At 35.4% G+C, this 17,140-nt stretch overlaps 1 protein-coding gene across 1 annotated transcript; it reads right to left on the bottom strand.

Annotated features, from left to right (window-relative positions):
- Nucleotides 1-233: 233 nt before the first annotated feature.
- On the bottom strand, nucleotides 234-16,951 carry LOC107839835 (dynamin-2A). The gene is made up of 22 exons (XM_016683471.2): nucleotides 16,458-16,951; nucleotides 15,647-15,697; nucleotides 15,407-15,527; nucleotides 15,188-15,277; nucleotides 14,753-14,814; nucleotides 14,552-14,666; nucleotides 14,072-14,414; nucleotides 13,531-13,678; nucleotides 12,954-13,055; nucleotides 12,735-12,854; nucleotides 11,744-11,827; nucleotides 11,536-11,663; nucleotides 9,782-9,866; nucleotides 8,362-8,500; nucleotides 6,834-6,910; nucleotides 5,607-5,663; nucleotides 3,419-3,566; nucleotides 3,178-3,329; nucleotides 2,742-2,855; nucleotides 2,596-2,663; nucleotides 2,149-2,321; nucleotides 234-903 (listed from the first exon to the last, which is right to left on the bottom strand). The coding sequence occupies exons 1-22, from the start codon at nucleotides 16,599-16,601 to the stop codon at nucleotides 740-742; spliced, it is 2,685 nt and encodes an 894-aa protein (XP_016538957.1). The 5' UTR covers nucleotides 16,602-16,951; the 3' UTR covers nucleotides 234-739.
- Nucleotides 16,952-17,140: the final 189 nt, after the last annotated feature.

The raw sequence follows: 17,140 nt of genomic DNA, 5'->3' as shown, positions 1-17,140 counted from the left end.
TGTCTCCTCAAGCGTCTTCTAACATTTTTGAGTTCTTCTTTCCAGGTTACTTACCAAGTTGAAAGCACCACAAAATTGCCTAAGTTTTCATGTACTTACCACTTTCTCATGTCATGTTAAATTTATCTTTATATGCATCTCTCTTTAGACTTAAGTTTACGTTAAACGGAAACAGCAAGCAACAAGTTGCAACCGCACAAAACTCAGGCAAATGATAAAAGAAGAAAATAGAAGGAGAGAAGAATATAATGATTCAATTGTGAAACTGTCACAAAAACATCACTTCGAAACTTTTTTAATGTAGTTTGATCAACACTGCTGGAGAAAGGCGTGGAAAGCTAAAGCTAAGGTCAAACCTAGGGATGCAACTGCAATCTTAAAGAATCAAATTAGATTATAAACCAAGGTATGATCAACGATAGAAGTGTTTCACCAACCTTGTCAAAATTTATGCCCAGCTAAAGCTCAACCAACACCAGGAGGAGAACCTAACAAAATTATACAAGAAGACTGTCCTGAAATTCCTAATTCTAAAACCAATATAGGGTTAGAGGATCGAGCAGCAGCTGGAAAACTTCTTTGTCGGTGAATGGAAACCACAGGACCAATGGCTAAAATACTACCTAAAATGTGGAAGCTATGTATACAAAGATCCCGTGACAAAATCCGAGGACATCAGGAGCCCAAAAGAGAGCAGGAACCAAAACCTCCTCAGCTACCAAGAATATAAATCAAATGTCTAGGATCTATGTCCAGAACCAGGAGGTGCAGGTGGCTGCCGGCTAGGTGTACGACGACTTCTAGACCCCGCATCACCATTTTGAGCGCCATTTGAAGTACCATCAAATGCAGATCTCCATTCATCACCTGATGACTGTCCTCCTCCAAATCTTGAGGCGCTTTCTGCAGATGTCAATATAAGTCTCATTTATAACTTAAAAAGAAACACAAGGTATCATCGGTGAATAGAATATTGGTGATAAGATAAGTTTGTAGAAAGCCCTTCGTACATTCAAATCAACATCACAGCAGTCCACGTCATACAATTTGCAGCATTGACTAATACAAGGTTCATAAACAAAATATTCAAGCTCTCTAAGCACTTTTCAGCTATTTCTCTTATGCTGTTAATTCATTGACAAGTTTGCAGATTAAGGACAATGGTATGGAGTGATGCTTCAACCATGTTATCTTTCACACCATAAAGAGCCTAAAATCTTAATACTCCTCTGCATTTGTTATTTAGAAACCCAAATGATTAGAAGTTAGCTGTACCTTACTTGAACGGGTTCTGTTCTATAGGCTCGTAATCTCGTACCATTATTTTTGAGTTCCAAGTGTTGCACCCGTTTTTTCATTGTACCACTTTTCTTGAGTTCTAAGTGTCAAACCCTTTTTTTATCGTCAAGAAAAAAAGATTAGAAGCCAGATACATCAGCTTGCAGTATTAGACTAAGGTTTGTGTCCCAGGGTCACTTGACCTATCTTTTACTGAATTGTGGTTCTGTGGTACTAAACTAACATCTTTCTCAGGTGTATCTTAATCATATACTTCCATAAAACTTGTCATGGCTCACTGAAGTTTATAAGGGAAAGTGTCAAACCACTTCAAATCCGTGCAACTTCAGCACATATCCTACTAGGTAAATACACTCCAACTCATGGTCTAGGCATGATATCCAACATAGTTCACCAGATGGAACACACATATTTGGAATTTTGTTAATTCTTTCTATTTTGCATCATCAATACTATCAGTGGCAGATCTACCCTTTGCCAAGGGGTTCATCCGAACCCCCTTCGGCGAAAAATTATGCTATATATACATGGTTAAAATTATATTTTATGTATATATATTAGATGTTGAACCCCCTTCAGTTAATTCGTATGTTCACTTATGAACCCCCTTCATCCACTGAATACTATGTTGTCGTATTCGAAAGCAGTCATTCAACTCATATGAGAATATATGTGCTAGGTCATGGTGAATTGCACATTAGAGGAACCAATTTTTCTTGTTCTTTTTGTGGAGACAATATATTATACCACAGGAGTTCGTTTTGATACTTAAAAATGGGAACGCATTAAAATGCTGTAAAACAGTCAAGGAATTTCAAGAAAAAGTTGTCAAAAGGTTTTGCCAAATACCAGCTCCATCACTATCTGAGTAGCTAGACGCAGCAGCTGCTCGATTATCATGAACACTAAGCTGCTGAGTGACCTTAGCAAGAAGAGAGGATTGTTTCTGAAAGTGCTCCCTCTTACGCTTCACATTATGGTCTTCCAGTAGAAGCTCTTCGATCTTTGCTCTACTTTGCGAGCTACAGTCCAAATTTTGATACACATAGGTGCAGTCAAAAGATAATAAGAATGAAGCAAAGATAACTGACAATAAAGAGAGTCTTGTTAAGACAAACAAGGCTGTATGCATAACACTTTCATATGCCATAGATATTCTGCGTTGATCAGTTTCATGTAAAGTAAAATTTGAGAAATTGGTTTCTTATATAAAAAAGATCCTCAGAATACACATGTGGTCAAAATCAGATCTCCAAGCATCCATGATTCCTGAAAGGAAATACAGCTGTTGCTAACCTGACAGAACTGTACAACTTATTAAGCATATCTTCTCTGGCCTTCTCTACTTGGCAAAGAACAACTGCCTGAAAAACCAGTTATCCAAAGTTAGAACAGGGAATGGAGAACAAAAGTGCAGGGAATAACGATTACACTAAACTGACCTTCGGTACATTAGCAGCAAGACTGTTCAGTACGGCTTCAACATAACCACGTACTTCTTGAGCCATCCATCGAAGTTCTTCTTCTGGATCTGCAGGTTTCCTAGTCATCGTGTCCTAAATAGCAAACAATTCAACTATTTTCCATGTATTTGACAACAAAGATTGTGGAAAGATAATATTCCATAAAATGCTGGTGTATACAATAAATGATCTTATCAAGAAGTCAAAATATGAAGAAAATCTTTACAGGTAAGACAAGAAGAATACTACTGGCACTAAAAAGAGTTGTACAGTAAAACATTTATAAACAATGGCCGCAATCTGGTAAAGTAAACTGAAGAAACTGTTTCTGATGAAGTAAACTGAAGAAACACTTCAAGTAAGAACCTGCAAATAAATTAATCAGAGTCTTAACAAAATGAGTTTTGCTACTTACAGGTGACCCCTCTGATAAAATTTGCCTCACTGGTTGAATAGAATCAGCAACAATAACTTGACCTCCTTTGGAACTTATGACATTTTTAAATTTGTTTATCCACTCAGTTTTCTCAGCCAAAGTTTCTGCCTTCAAAAGAACAGTACTTTGGGCTGCAACATAGAAAAGATTGGTTGTAAAAGATGAAAAAACAAATCATATAATTCCCTCGCAAAAAAAAAAATGCAGGAATATGAACCACCTTTAAGAATAGTCTTGTATTGAACCCTGTTTGTTAATTTGAACGTGAGACTAGGTCCCATTCCTCCATCAGGCCCAGTTGCCTTTTTATCTTTTGAGCTTTTTGATGATCCATCTCCTTCTTCAGAAGACTCTTCAAGATTACATTCCTGAAAGTTTCGAATAGCATGTTACATGATAAGATAAAGGCCCAACATATCCAAAAGACGAATGCATTAAAAATGCAAATATTTAAAGGGGTTGTGCAGCTAGTGAGTTGTAAAAGATAACAAATACATATTCAACTGAAGGGTGCAAGATGCACGCACAGAAGATAAAATTTTTGTCCATATATCTCACGTAAATCTCCACATGAGTTGGTCCATTGGTGCAATACTATGATAATTGAAGGTGCTAAATGAGGATGAGGTAGACCCACAATAACACTGAAGGATTTAGGTTCAAGCAAATAAAATGGAAGCAATAGATCATATAAGTGATACCATCTACGTGAAATGGAGGTATAATTGTTGTTAATGAGGATGAGTATGAGATTTAGAGAACTTCCAGCTTTAGAGAATCTCGAATTTTCCATAAAAGACAAGTTATTTAGTCTTGGAATAAAATGAGTGCATAGAGTGCTGAAATATATATAGAGGTTGATTGATTGATGTTCCTTGATAATCTCTGAAAACTAAATAGCCAATAATCTACACCTATCATAGAATTTGAATATAACAATCAGAACCGAAGCCAAATACAGCTACAACTTCTCTAGTTGACCCAAAATCCATGTGGAAATGCATCCATTCACTGTAAGTTTTTATGAAACATCAATAGACAGAATGCAATATCTAATATGAAAGAATACTGATTTGGATCAAATTGTGGTCTTCTCCAATAGTTTTCAAGCAGAGTGTAATTGCTTATTTAATTCAACCTCTTCATGAACAATTAAAACATCTCCTTTCTGCTCCACATGTCCAGGAGTGAAAGGTCACAATGAAGTGGTGCTCAGTGCATCATGTTCAGAATTTCTCAATGGATACAAAAATCACTCTGAAATTTCCTTCCCAACTAGAACTGAATTTAAAATAATTTCTATATCCTAAAGAATCGAAAAATCAAAAGAACAGTAATATGTTTATTCAGTCTTTTCTCCTCTAACCATACGCTTGAAGCAGTTCATTTTGAAAATTGTTGCATGACTATGGCAGGTAATCAAATAGGAATTACATTCAACAATTGGTAACATAGGAATCAATGAAAATATGCATATAGAATTATTATAACTGAAGCACCACTAGGCTAATAGGTCAGAAGATATTTATTCATAAGCTTGAGAACTGTGAAGTTCAATGTTTAGCCCTTGAATTTTCAAAAATCTGACTTAAAAAGAGATACCTATACTCTAAAGCCCATCTTTTTGCAGCTTATAAGTTAAATGTGCATTTTGTTTACCGATATCTCAATCAACTCTTCAAAAAAACAATGTACTCACATAAGACTTAAGTAGGTAGAAATCCTAAATGTTACTCCTATAGCTCTAGAGGTGGTTCATCTCATTTTCTTGACTTTGATATGTCACGTAACACTTGCAATATTTGATTAGCATGTGATGTAGTTCCTAGATCTAACACAATCCTACATCTGATGCACAAAAACCTTCGTAACGTTCGGTTATGAAAAAAAACTTCGTAAGGTTATTTTTTCTTTTTTACCTACTTTTTTTCAGACAACTTAAAGACAACCTTTTCTGTGGCATAAGAGAGCCAAAAAAAAAAATATCCTTCAGTGTGGTAAATAACCATGAAGCATAACATGCCCCAAAACTTTTGACCAAGAGTTGAGTAATATGTATTGGTAGTTTTGCATATAACCTTAACATGGAAAGAACAATCTAGATGAAACAAACTGAACCCAGAAAACTTGTTGATGCATCAAATTAAAAAGAAAAGCAGCACAAAAGTGTCAAAAAAGCTGAAAAATCACTTTTGGAACTGAAACTACCTCGAATTAAGGCGAGCACCAAATTGTCAACGCTTACCCAGCAATCTTAACAGAGTAAGAGTTGGAATAAACAAAATGAACTCATGGAAGGCTTTTCTAATGAATCTATAAGAATAACGAGAGCAAAGAACTTATTGAAAATTGAAATGTAAACATCATAAGAACTAGAACTCAAAAAACAACAATTAGCCTTTTAGTACCTCCAAAGAAATTACACCATGGAAATGCCGTTCTTCTTGTTTCTTGGTATATCCAAGCTGCAAAAACATAACTAAAATCTATGAAACATAACAAACTAAGCAGTATAATTATACATTTTAGTAGGATATTCACTTTTGATTTATTTGATGACACACATCATTCAAATAATTAAATACTGCTTATGGTGATGATATTGCGGTTGTATGATAGCCACTATCTATTATACATCCTATAATCACAGTAAAAGGTGAAAAGCTATATCTCATCAAAAAGTAGAGAAAAGCTATATTATTATCTAAACACTACTCTAAAGAAAAATGAATCTTAAAAGAAAAATTAAAATGTTCAAATATGCCACAAATGTCAAACCCTAGAACTATCTTTTTATTATTCTTTTTCCCTACATAATTTGTCATCATGTTCGATTTTTACACAACTAACACTAGACATGGATACATTATATACTCCTAGCGAGAGCTCAAATTTAGCTTTTTCTCTTTATGGGGACAAATATCATGTACAAGAAATATCTAAAGGTGACCAACAAAGAGTATTAATTCATCTCATATAGGAGTCCTATTACTGGTGGCACACAGGTATATTAGTGCCCAACAAAAGGATCCAAGTTTACCAGTTTTTCTCTGTTCGCACCCTTATTGCACATATAACACCTTACTTGAGGATGGTTCATCTTCCAAATTCTTCCAATTGAAGTTTAGGTTTGGACTAATTTCTTCCAAATTCTTCCAAGTTTACCAATTGAAGTTTAGGTTTGGACAGGTAACAGGACATGTAAGTTTAGAAAAAAGACAAGATGCATAAAGAGAGAAGAAAAACTTCGAAAAAGTAGACTTCCATTCAAATAGGCCCAAATACAGCTGAAGAGAAACTTCTTTGGGATTTGATTTAATAGTATCAAAATATGTAAACATCTTATCATTTGGTCTAGAATACGAGTAGTAACATCTTTCACTGCTTAATATGAATTAAAAGCTACAAATAAGATATGAACTTGCAGTAAACTTGGAAGCAAAGTACTACTTTTCCTTCTTTCTACCATAAGTTGTTGACTCCATTATTGATCTCAAACTAAATGATAAGTTCCTACAATTAATATTTCCAACAGGAAATGCTATAAAAGGACCACATACAGATAATTAGGTCCAGTAAGGCAATGGATTGTCACCAGCTGATGTTAGAATTGGCTTAAAAGCAACAATGCTAACCTTTCCGGTCTTGTCATTTAAAACAAACCATCGCTTGCTCCAGCCACTTTTTTTATCGCTTTTCTTCAGTAGAAACCCTGGATGTAGATGGAAGCTATGTGTAAGCACAACAAACTTAGCACTTTGGCATAGTAAATATTTCAAATAAGGTATCTGGGAACCATGTTAAAGTTCAAAGGCTCCAGACAATCACGAATGGTACAAAATTCCAAATAAAACCACCCAAACAATTTCTTAAAGTTTTGTAGTTATTTGATACTTTCTAATGCGTGTTTAAGGTCAAGAATCATTAGAAGTTAGTGTCAAATTTTCTTAATGAAAATGCTATTGTGGTGAGTCAAAAGAATTATTAAGAATTCCATATAAATGTTATTAATGATTATGTGTTAATTATTAGGAATTTCAGGAATTAGGAATGTTTTCTTATTTCATGTCTTCAAATAAGATTTTTATTCCTGTAAATAGTGAAGCACTAAATAGTTCCAGGCAGTACCAAAAGGGGTTTTCCGTCTTCATTTTCTTTTCACGTGATATCAAAGCCTTTACAATCTTGGTAGAGACTTAACTAACTTTCCAAGAGGTATATGAATGGGAGATGTAATGGCAAAATGTGAAGCAACAATTGTGTTAAGGCAAATACTACTTTTTAGACCCACTTAATGGGGAAACTGGTCAGTACGGATTAGACAACATTCAAATGCCAAATATAAGACATAGTTGGAAAGAATATGCAATATCTGTGTAGATAGATAGCTCTATCAATTCTCTCTCATTCTTTCTCCACTTCATTTCATTTTCAGTTCTCTAGCTATGATAAAAGTAATTTTACATTGCAAATGTAGAGTACTTACATAAGTATATTCCTAAACAACAAGTCAAAATTTCATGCGTAAACCTATGGAAAAAGTTAAAAATAATACTGTCAAAAATTTTACACCAACTACAGACATTATTAAGTAGACTAACTTAGCTTTTTTCTTGTTCCTTTATTCACCGATCATTGGCATAAGGCCCAGCGCTAGTATTAGAGGACCAACTAGAGGCTACACTTATAAGTAGCAACAGCTAATTAGACATATTACTGAAAATTTTATGGAATTCATGATTGTTATTGGGTTACTAGACTCTGAAAGCCCAACAAAAACTAATTATAAGCTCTTACAGCGGACAACACTTGTTTAATGCAACACACTGAGAAAAACTTGCACAAGATTCTCAGATAAGCCTAAAAGAAATAGATAAATCAATTAAAAAAATTTCCTTCACTTCAGACTACAGTGTCCAGAAGGATGAAAGTGGCATCCCTAAAAAGGCTAAAATAAAAAAGCTAAATGACATTGTGTATCAAGGTCAACAGAATGCTAAACAAGGTCAACAGAGAATGCTAATCATGTCTTCTATGTGTTTAATTGTATATCAATCATGTCCATATAAACCCTCTCATACCTATTAGCTTCAAAAGGAGAGAACCAATAATTTATCTTGTGTTAGATCAACAATAATTGGAGACAAGCTCAGTAATTTAAACCTGCTGTTATCTCCCCATCGGGTCCTGCGGTTTTCAACACAGGTCCTTCTTGTGAATCCTTATCTTGCTGAGCTGATTTATCCTTCCCTGACTTTGAGCTTCCACTACTTTGTTCACCGCCAGTCTGGGAACTAGTTGCCTATATGGAAAATTAGTTGCAATTAGAGCTTTTTCAACTCATAATAACCATGGAAGGAAGAAGAAAAAGAAATGACAATCTCAGTAGAAGGAAGATGATCATGCTAACAGATGCTTTATGTGTCAACAGAACTTTGAAACCAATAGACCCCCCTACTACATTGCACAGGGGCTGCTGATATTCGAAACATGTTTATTACAATTTTTGGCTTAAGATGGGTCATGCTTTACAGTGACAAGGATGCCTATACTAGTCGCATTTCATGGAAAGTTGAAAAATCCATCAGACAAGTTGGAAAATAATTTCTGTTTGTATATTTTGGTGTGTTTGGAATGAGAGTAGAAGATTTTTTTATTTTTTTTTGAGAAGGTAACATTTGTGTGTATTCACTGAAAAACCATATTTACAACTTGTCAAAAATGAAGAAAATCTGAATCTTAATCCTAACATGAACCTAGGATATCTATAATGGATTCAGTGTCTTCTAGATACATCTGCGTGCACCAAAAACAAAAAAGTTTGACGCAGTTCAGCTTGATCTTCTGTAGATCACTGCTTTTGCTCTCAAAACATCTAGCATTCCTTTCTTCCTTTTTGTCCAAATTGTCCACCAGATGCATGGTGGAACAATTCTCTATCTATCTTTACCTGGAGCTTCCATCCCTAGCTCTTCCCAACTGTGTAGGAGATGTGTGATCTTGTTAGGCATGGCCCAAACAAAACCCTTGAGACCAATGAAAATTCTCCTGAGTTGAGTTGTTATACTACAATGGAGAAACAAATGACTAACTGCTAAGTTGCGCGGACTCTTCATTTTTGATGCCGCACCCATGTCAGATTCTTCAAAAATACACTAGTTTTTGCAAATCCGACACGCACCCATTGACATTTTTGAAGAGTCCGAGCAACAAAGACTGATTGTCTCAGCCTCCTCACCACAGAGGAGTAGAAAGATGTTTTGATGGTATATCAACTCCAAACCACTCTGTTAAGGCTAGAGGTCTTTTAAATTTCTGTAGTTATTATAATCTATCCCCTGTAGATTCTCATTTGAAGTTATTGGACTTTATTAGCTCTTTATCTTAGAATAGGTCTCTTTGTAACAGAGCTAACAATGTCACTCTTTTGTAATTATTTATATGCATCTTCTTGATGCCGTTTATAATACTACTTCATCAAAGAAAAAAAAAAGAAAGAGAGAATCCAGGCAGTTTCAGAGCTTCAGGACGGCAGAAGGTAAAGAACTCAAGAAATCAGTACTCATTGGAAAGACTGGCCTACCCGATTCAATATGGATTGCTCTGCTTCTGCTGCCTTTTTGGAGGATTGGTTCTTCAGGACATCATCACGCCGCTGCCTATCCATCCTGGAGATGCCAAAAAGTTATCATTCACCAAACAACAAATAATTGGGAGAAAAAACGTTACGGACAGAAACATCAGCGAAACATGAAAATGCATCATAAAATAACATACATCTCACTCCCAATATTTTCCAAGAGAATAGTCCTTGATATCCTTCTTTTGTTCTTCTTTTGATTATTCACTGGAAGCTCCCAGTGGACGTATGAGGTTCCAACTCTTTTTTCTCCCATATTCAGCTCATGTCTCAAATCAACTTTTTTTTTTTTGATGAGGGGAAGTGTTGTAAATAGGATTTGATCCCATGTAACTAGTCTCAAATCAACTTTTATAGATGATATAACATCAATGTGAAACAGCTCTTGATGATGTTTTTCTTTTTTATTTGGTAAAAGTAATGGTAACTTGATGATTATAATAAAATAGAAAGTTCAACTGCACCTTAAGACTAAATTAAGCTTCCCAGAGAATTTCACTACTTGCTTTCCCTTTAACCACTTTGTGTGGTCTGCATAAACTATTTTGTTTTTCTCTGCACAGCAAGTAATCTAACCTGTGCAGGTATGGGTAATTGCACCACTGCAGTTAAGACAAGAATAGAAATGCATCTAACTTACCTATTTATCCCATGGATAAATAGTTTCATCTCATGAATTAAGGAACCCCAATCATAAACTGAACTCCTCCAAAAAGAGGGAAAAAACTCGGAACCAAAAATCAATGATACAAAAATATTATGGTGCCATGAGGAAATCACATGGTAGGGCTTCCCTAAACCCATGGATGTAAATTTAATTATGTTTTAAATGAAATTTATTTTTCTTTTCAGTTGGATATTGAAGAATTGTTTCTTTCATATCACACCAAGACGGTGTCAAAAATTTCTAGTATAAAAGGTGTGACTTGCCCACAGTCATCTCCCAAGCTAGCCTTACTATGTGTTTTGTCATCAGCCTAGTGGGGAAAAAGGAACAACCTAAGAAAAAAGAAAACAAGACCTATGATTGAAAATAAGAACATCACAAAGAATCAAATAATCATTTTCTTGAAAGATTTGTGGCAAAGATCTTGTTACTGAGCCACATTAGTTGAAGGTATCTGTTGTTGTTTCCTAATATGGATAATCATCACATTGTGGGCTAGAATGTTAGGTTGAGTTAGGATGAAGGTATAATTTCTTTCTATGGCAAAGATCTTGTTACTGTGCCACATTAGTTGAAGGTATCTGTGGTTGTTTCTTATTGTTTCAATGTTGGACTCCCATATTATGTTGTCCATGCTCCAAATATTAAACCAAGAAGTGCGGGAGTGATAGTCTAGTAGTACTTGTTAGTATAGGTTGTTGTCTCCTTATATGGTCCTAAACAATCCTCACCTCAAGAACTAGCTTTAAAGGTTGAGTTAGACTCAATGCCCTCTTGCTTTTCAAATACTCTAGAGAACAAAATTGACTAACAAAAACAGGTTGCAACTAGTAAAACACACAGATGAGGCTATGCTTCATTTGTCTAGCACATTGTAATATTTTGAAAATATAATTATTTGACATTTTGACATAAACCTTATTATTTATAGAAAATGCTACGTATCGAGGTGACAAAATAAAATGCAATAAAAATGTGATAACAATATATCAGAAAGAGACCAACGGAAGGAGCCAGACTATGAGCATACCGCCTTTGCACCAAACGTATAAAGTGTTGTGGGGGGACATAAACCCGCTCCATGTCAACAAGGGCAATAACCATACTCTTCGCTTCTGTTCTAAATCCATCCAGAGCAGTAGTAGCAATTGTAATTACCTAAGATGAATTATTTCCATAAGAAGTCAAGAATATCACAAGATTCAACTTGTAAAATTACCGATCCACATAATGGTCACCTCTTGCTTAAAAGGAGGATACTTCCCAAGACCTGGTGTTGAATTAGCAGCTTTTGAGACAATATCGACAAGTACTCGGTGCACCTACCAAAATTTCTAAAGCAGCTTAGAATGTAGAAAGTTGAGTATAAAGAAATAACTTGGACAGGTACTTGGAGAAATGTTCAAGGAAGCACAATTTCTCATTAACTGTCTCAGGCGCAGATAAATGTTGCAATCAACTTGGGTTCAGTTTGCATGAGAGTATTGCCACCATTCAAGCTATTGAAAGTAGAAAAACAAAAACAAAATACTTCTTCAAGACAATTGTATAGTCCAAAATTGCAAAATTTCTGATTAAAAGGTAATCGTTTGTCTCAAGATAATGTTGCCAATTGAATTGGGTTCAATTGTCATGAGAATATTGTGGAAGGCCAGTCAAGTTATTGAAAGGAGCAGAACAAAAACAAAATGCTTCTGCAAGACAACTGTATATTGCCAAAATTGCACAATTTCTGATTAACATAGTTGATAGGAGTAAATTCAGTACTACCCAAGGAAATCACTTAATGAAACAACGGAAGGGTATCAAAAGGCTGGAGGCAGAGACTGTCAACAAGTCCTACTAACCACAACTGTTGTCTTAATAGTATTACGTTTACAGGAGCTACTACTCCATCATGATATTAGAATTTTCGTTTTTCCATTTAACCAAATAATTGAGATCCGTCAGCAAAGAAACTAAAAGATCGTAAGGGGAAAGGGAGAGTACATGAGGTGGTGGAATGAGGCAAGCAAAAAGACATAGAAGTTGCAAAAAGATTGTCCACATCTTTTCCCTTTTGATGGTTGTCACGAACAGGGGAGAGTGACAACATAACAGCTATTATGCCTCAATCAGAAACTAGTTGGAGAAGAGGGGGATAGGGAGATGAAATTAAAACTACTGAATAGGTCAAGCAGAAACAAACAACTGCCTTGATTAAAGCAGATAATATTGGATAGGGATCACCTCTTCGACACAAAGTGTTGAAGGTTCTTTAGCCAGCTCTAATACACCCTTTATTAAAGACCTTAGCCCTTTCTCAGGAGAAATAAGGTAAGGTTGATACCCATCTGCTTCCAGCACAACCTTCAATAAACATGAAAAGGTCACTTCCGAAAATAAAGAATAAGGAATCATTCATTAAAGATGCACTTGACTGAAGCCAAGATGGAGTAAGAAATATACCCTCTTCACATTTTTTAACTCAAAGTGTCTATCCAAAGGAAGCTGCTTAATCCTATCAGGGAATTTGCCTTCAAAACTTGCAATTACTTTCCAGCCACCGCCCTACAGAATTAGCATACATGCAGTAAGTATATAGCCAAAGAATTACACTTCTAACCAAAATAACAACTAACATAGCACATGGTTCTGTATACCAATCATGGATCCCAATTTCAGAATAACATAATAAAATGAAATTTGACAGATGAATTCTCTTTTGCATAGGTAATTGAGAAAACTTGATAGATTGATGTGGCTGCACCACATGCTCAATCTTGACATATTGACACCCTCTTGGTGTGCCACCAAAAAATACTTTTGACTTATTTAAAAAAAAGGTTTCCACCAGCTTGTAACATATACCAACAAGAAGGTTAAAACTAATAAGGTAGTATTCACTTCCAGTGTCAAAGGACAATTCACTTTTAAATTGGACAAATGGTTTTGACAGAAACTTCAAGCAACATGTTATCAATCTCATGATTATAAACGGTAAAAGTCATTAAACTTTCACTCTTTTTCCAACTTCAAGACTCACCTCTCCAGTTGTAAGATGTTCCAGAAACTTATCCTCGAACTCACGACAAAGCTCAAGAGCTAAAGCTTTTGTACCTTCAGCACTATTAACCATTTGTTCGCCAAACTTAACCAGTTCAGCTTTTACTGCTTGAGATTTTCCCTGGAGCCTGCAGGAGTTATAAAGTAAGGATTAAATCGTGTGTACTTACAAGTCCCAATGAAAAAAATTAGATAAAAGGACAATATTGAGAATAGAAACTCAAATATACGACAATGAGCAACTTTTTGCAACTATTACATAATTTGTGGAGGCCTAAGAATGGAGAAAAACAACAACAGTATACCCGGTATATTCCCATAAACTGGGGTCTGGGGAGGGTAAAGTGTACACAGTCCATGGCACTACCTCAGATGAAGTAGAGAAGTTGTTTTCCATAATTCACCAATGCATGTTGCTTTGCAAACTAAATTGCGAAAGTCTAAAAAAGTTTGTTTTCAAAATTAATTTTACCAAATATATATCAAGGAAGTGAAATTAAAACAATGGAATAAGCCATCACCCTGAGAGAAGATTTGGAAGTCTGACTTTCATTCGATTACGGATCTGTTGAGCAAGGGTCTCCACTAATGCTAGCCTACCAAGCTTGCTTTGAGGGGCCTTTGTTAATATTGATTTAAGACTTTCACTCTCAGCACGCCATGCTGTTTCTAGCGAATTATCATTGCCTACATTTCCTGACTGGGCTGATGCTATAGAAACAGATTGACCAATCAAAGCAACCCATGGTATATCGGATGTGCTTGGTGGTCCCTGATTTAGCAAAAGCGCATGGATAGCTGCAAGAACTTTTGGATCTGAAGCTGCTTGATCTACCTTGCTAATAATACCGATAGTTCTTGTACCTGAAGCATCAGCGAAATATGCTTTCAGCTACTATAAGATATGGAGAACTGAAGAAAATTTGCTGTAAAATACATATTAATTTGAAAATATTTAGTTCTTTGAAACTAATAATTGAAGCATTGATAGCACAACTCACATTCTCCGTCATGCTCCTTCACAAGTCTAAGTGCTTTATAAGTGGAAATTTCTGGGGCTAGAGCAGCGGGAACAACAACTAGTAATATGGCATCACTGCGCGCAACATATGTACTCTGCAAGGAAAAAAGAACATCCTTTAAGCTCCTATAAGAGAGTGAATTTCATTAATAAAATCCACTATGCTCAATCTCGCACTAACCAATGCATCATCAATGTGTCCCTTGTCCACTCCAGGTAGATCAACCAACTTCAATGGAGGAGCTGTACAGCAAGGTAAAACAAATGGCAGTTGAAACAGAAAATTTTGCCACAAAAACAACAAAGAAAAATAGAAAACTATCTGTTCATGCAATTTTGGACAGAGAAACATCAGTAAAAGACAATCCAAATTTCTGAGATACAACATCAAATAAATGGACATAGAAAAAATTAGTATATCTTTTTCCATTGCAATTAAGGTGCGACAAAATCAAATAGCAAGTATCAGCAGAAGAAGAACCTAGGATTGAAAAGTCCAATTGGAAAACTAATGTAAAGCAATAATGAAGTATCCTTCTAAGTGTGGAATACTAATCCTAGATTAACACGAAAAAAACAAAGTGAAAACAGCCATACCACGTCAAATTAGACGCACCTGTACTAGTTCGAAGCTTCAAATATATCTCATCTCGGCTCTTGTTTGAAATCTTGCTTAGTCTATCCTGTAAAGAATGGCGCAGAGCACCTTTTGTTGGGCCAAAGAGTGAACAAGTATGATCAGAGTATGACCTATTTATAAGCCTTTAGTGAAAACAGATTCATAGAGAACTATATTATAATATGTACAGAGATATTGCAGCGGAAAAGGCCTCACTTGCAGAGACTTGTTGGGATTTACTGTCGATTTGCAAAATAATTGACTTGCTGCTTAAGGATCTATCCTTTTTAAGATCAATGCATATTGGAGCACGAGTAGCACCTCCTTCACCAGTTGGCTGACCAAAACAAGGTAAAAAATATATAGAAGCATGAAAAGAGAGTTTCAGCAATATATTTATATGAATCTATTGGTAGAAATTATCAGTTAAAACAAAATTTAAGTAAAAGAACTAACCAAAGCAGGATGTCCTAAAAGACTGTTCAGTACAGCTGATTTACCAGCACCCTGAGAAATTGCCAAAGATTAGATATAATTCAAACTGAGAAATTGCAGCAATATAATTCATATTAACCCCCACACAGTAACAAAAACTGAATGAAGAATTAACCTGAGGATTCTTTTCACCATATTCTGTAATATTTCTATAAATATTTGGTTCATATACAAAATTCAAACTCAATTTGGAACCTAAATAGAGTGGGGTAAAAATGCGAACAACTAAAGACGTAGTGCCTAAATATTAACTATGGCACCCAAGGGTGTGGCCTAATGGTTCAATGAAGTAGGTTGAGCACCATGAGGTCTCATGTTTAATTCACAACAAAGACATACACTAGGTAATTTCTTCCCATCTATCCTAGCCAGCCTTGCTGGACAGAGTTATTGCTGGTGGGATCGAGGTATACGTAAGCTAACCCGGATACCACGGTCATTTAAAAAAAAAAAAAAATTAACTCTGTATCACTGTGAAATCCAAAAAAAAAAAAAAAACTCGGTGCTTCCACTGTTAAATTTATTGGGCAATCATACGCTTGTTATTGTCAGCTAACTATGCAACTGATGATTCAATGAGCAAGTGAGTGCAAATATAGCGCTAAATTTCATCAAGTTGACAAATGCATATTGCTCTTCTGTAAAAACAGGCCCATGATACTTCCAAAATTCTCATAGGATGGTGGCATTGCATCATAACATAGATCAGGGAATATACATAACACATAAGCAATCCAAAAATGATGCGGTATTATTGGGACAGAAAACTTACAGTATTGCCAAGCGGCACTACATTGAGAAACGTCGAAGGCCGTTTCGACGATGCGGCAGCATCATTGACATCCTCATCGGCTAACAACGCAGCGGCTTGCCTCATCGCGTCACCGAGCTGCTCCAATTCCTCGATCGCCTCCATAATGACCCGCAAAAATCAAACAATATATCTCACCAATAACAATCAGATCACTCGTAGCGCACCAATAAAATCATACATAATTTTACATGCAGATTATATATAACAATGCAGTTGCAAATTCCGAACAATTAATTATGGAGGTTGACGGCGAACAACAGTTGTTGGAGATTTAACAAAATAACGAAAATGGCGATAATGAAAATGCTTTTTCTGTGTTATTGTTAGGTTTTATTATTATTTTTGTGAAGAGAAAAAAAAAAAAATTGCTTAGAATGTCGATCGTTGGACTGTCATCTCGGCAGTTACTACAAATTATATATCAACCGACTAATATGTGCACCACCTGCATTTCGCTTTTATACCACTTTTCAATAACTATTACTAATATATTAATTCAAAGGGAAATTTATATTTTTTTTCGGTGTGTACTGTTTACTAAATACTACAGAATATATTATATTTTAGAAGATGTGTTTTGATTTTTTCATGTTTGATTGATTAAAGGTTTTGAAAAATATTTTTTTAATAATAAGTTTCGT

The sequence above is a fragment of the Capsicum annuum genome, chromosome 8, assembly GCF_002878395.1.
Source record: "Capsicum annuum cultivar UCD-10X-F1 chromosome 8, UCD10Xv1.1, whole genome shotgun sequence".
NCBI lineage: Eukaryota > Viridiplantae > Streptophyta > Magnoliopsida > Solanales > Solanaceae > Capsicum > Capsicum annuum.
This window is presented reverse-complemented; position numbering and strand designations above follow the sequence as displayed.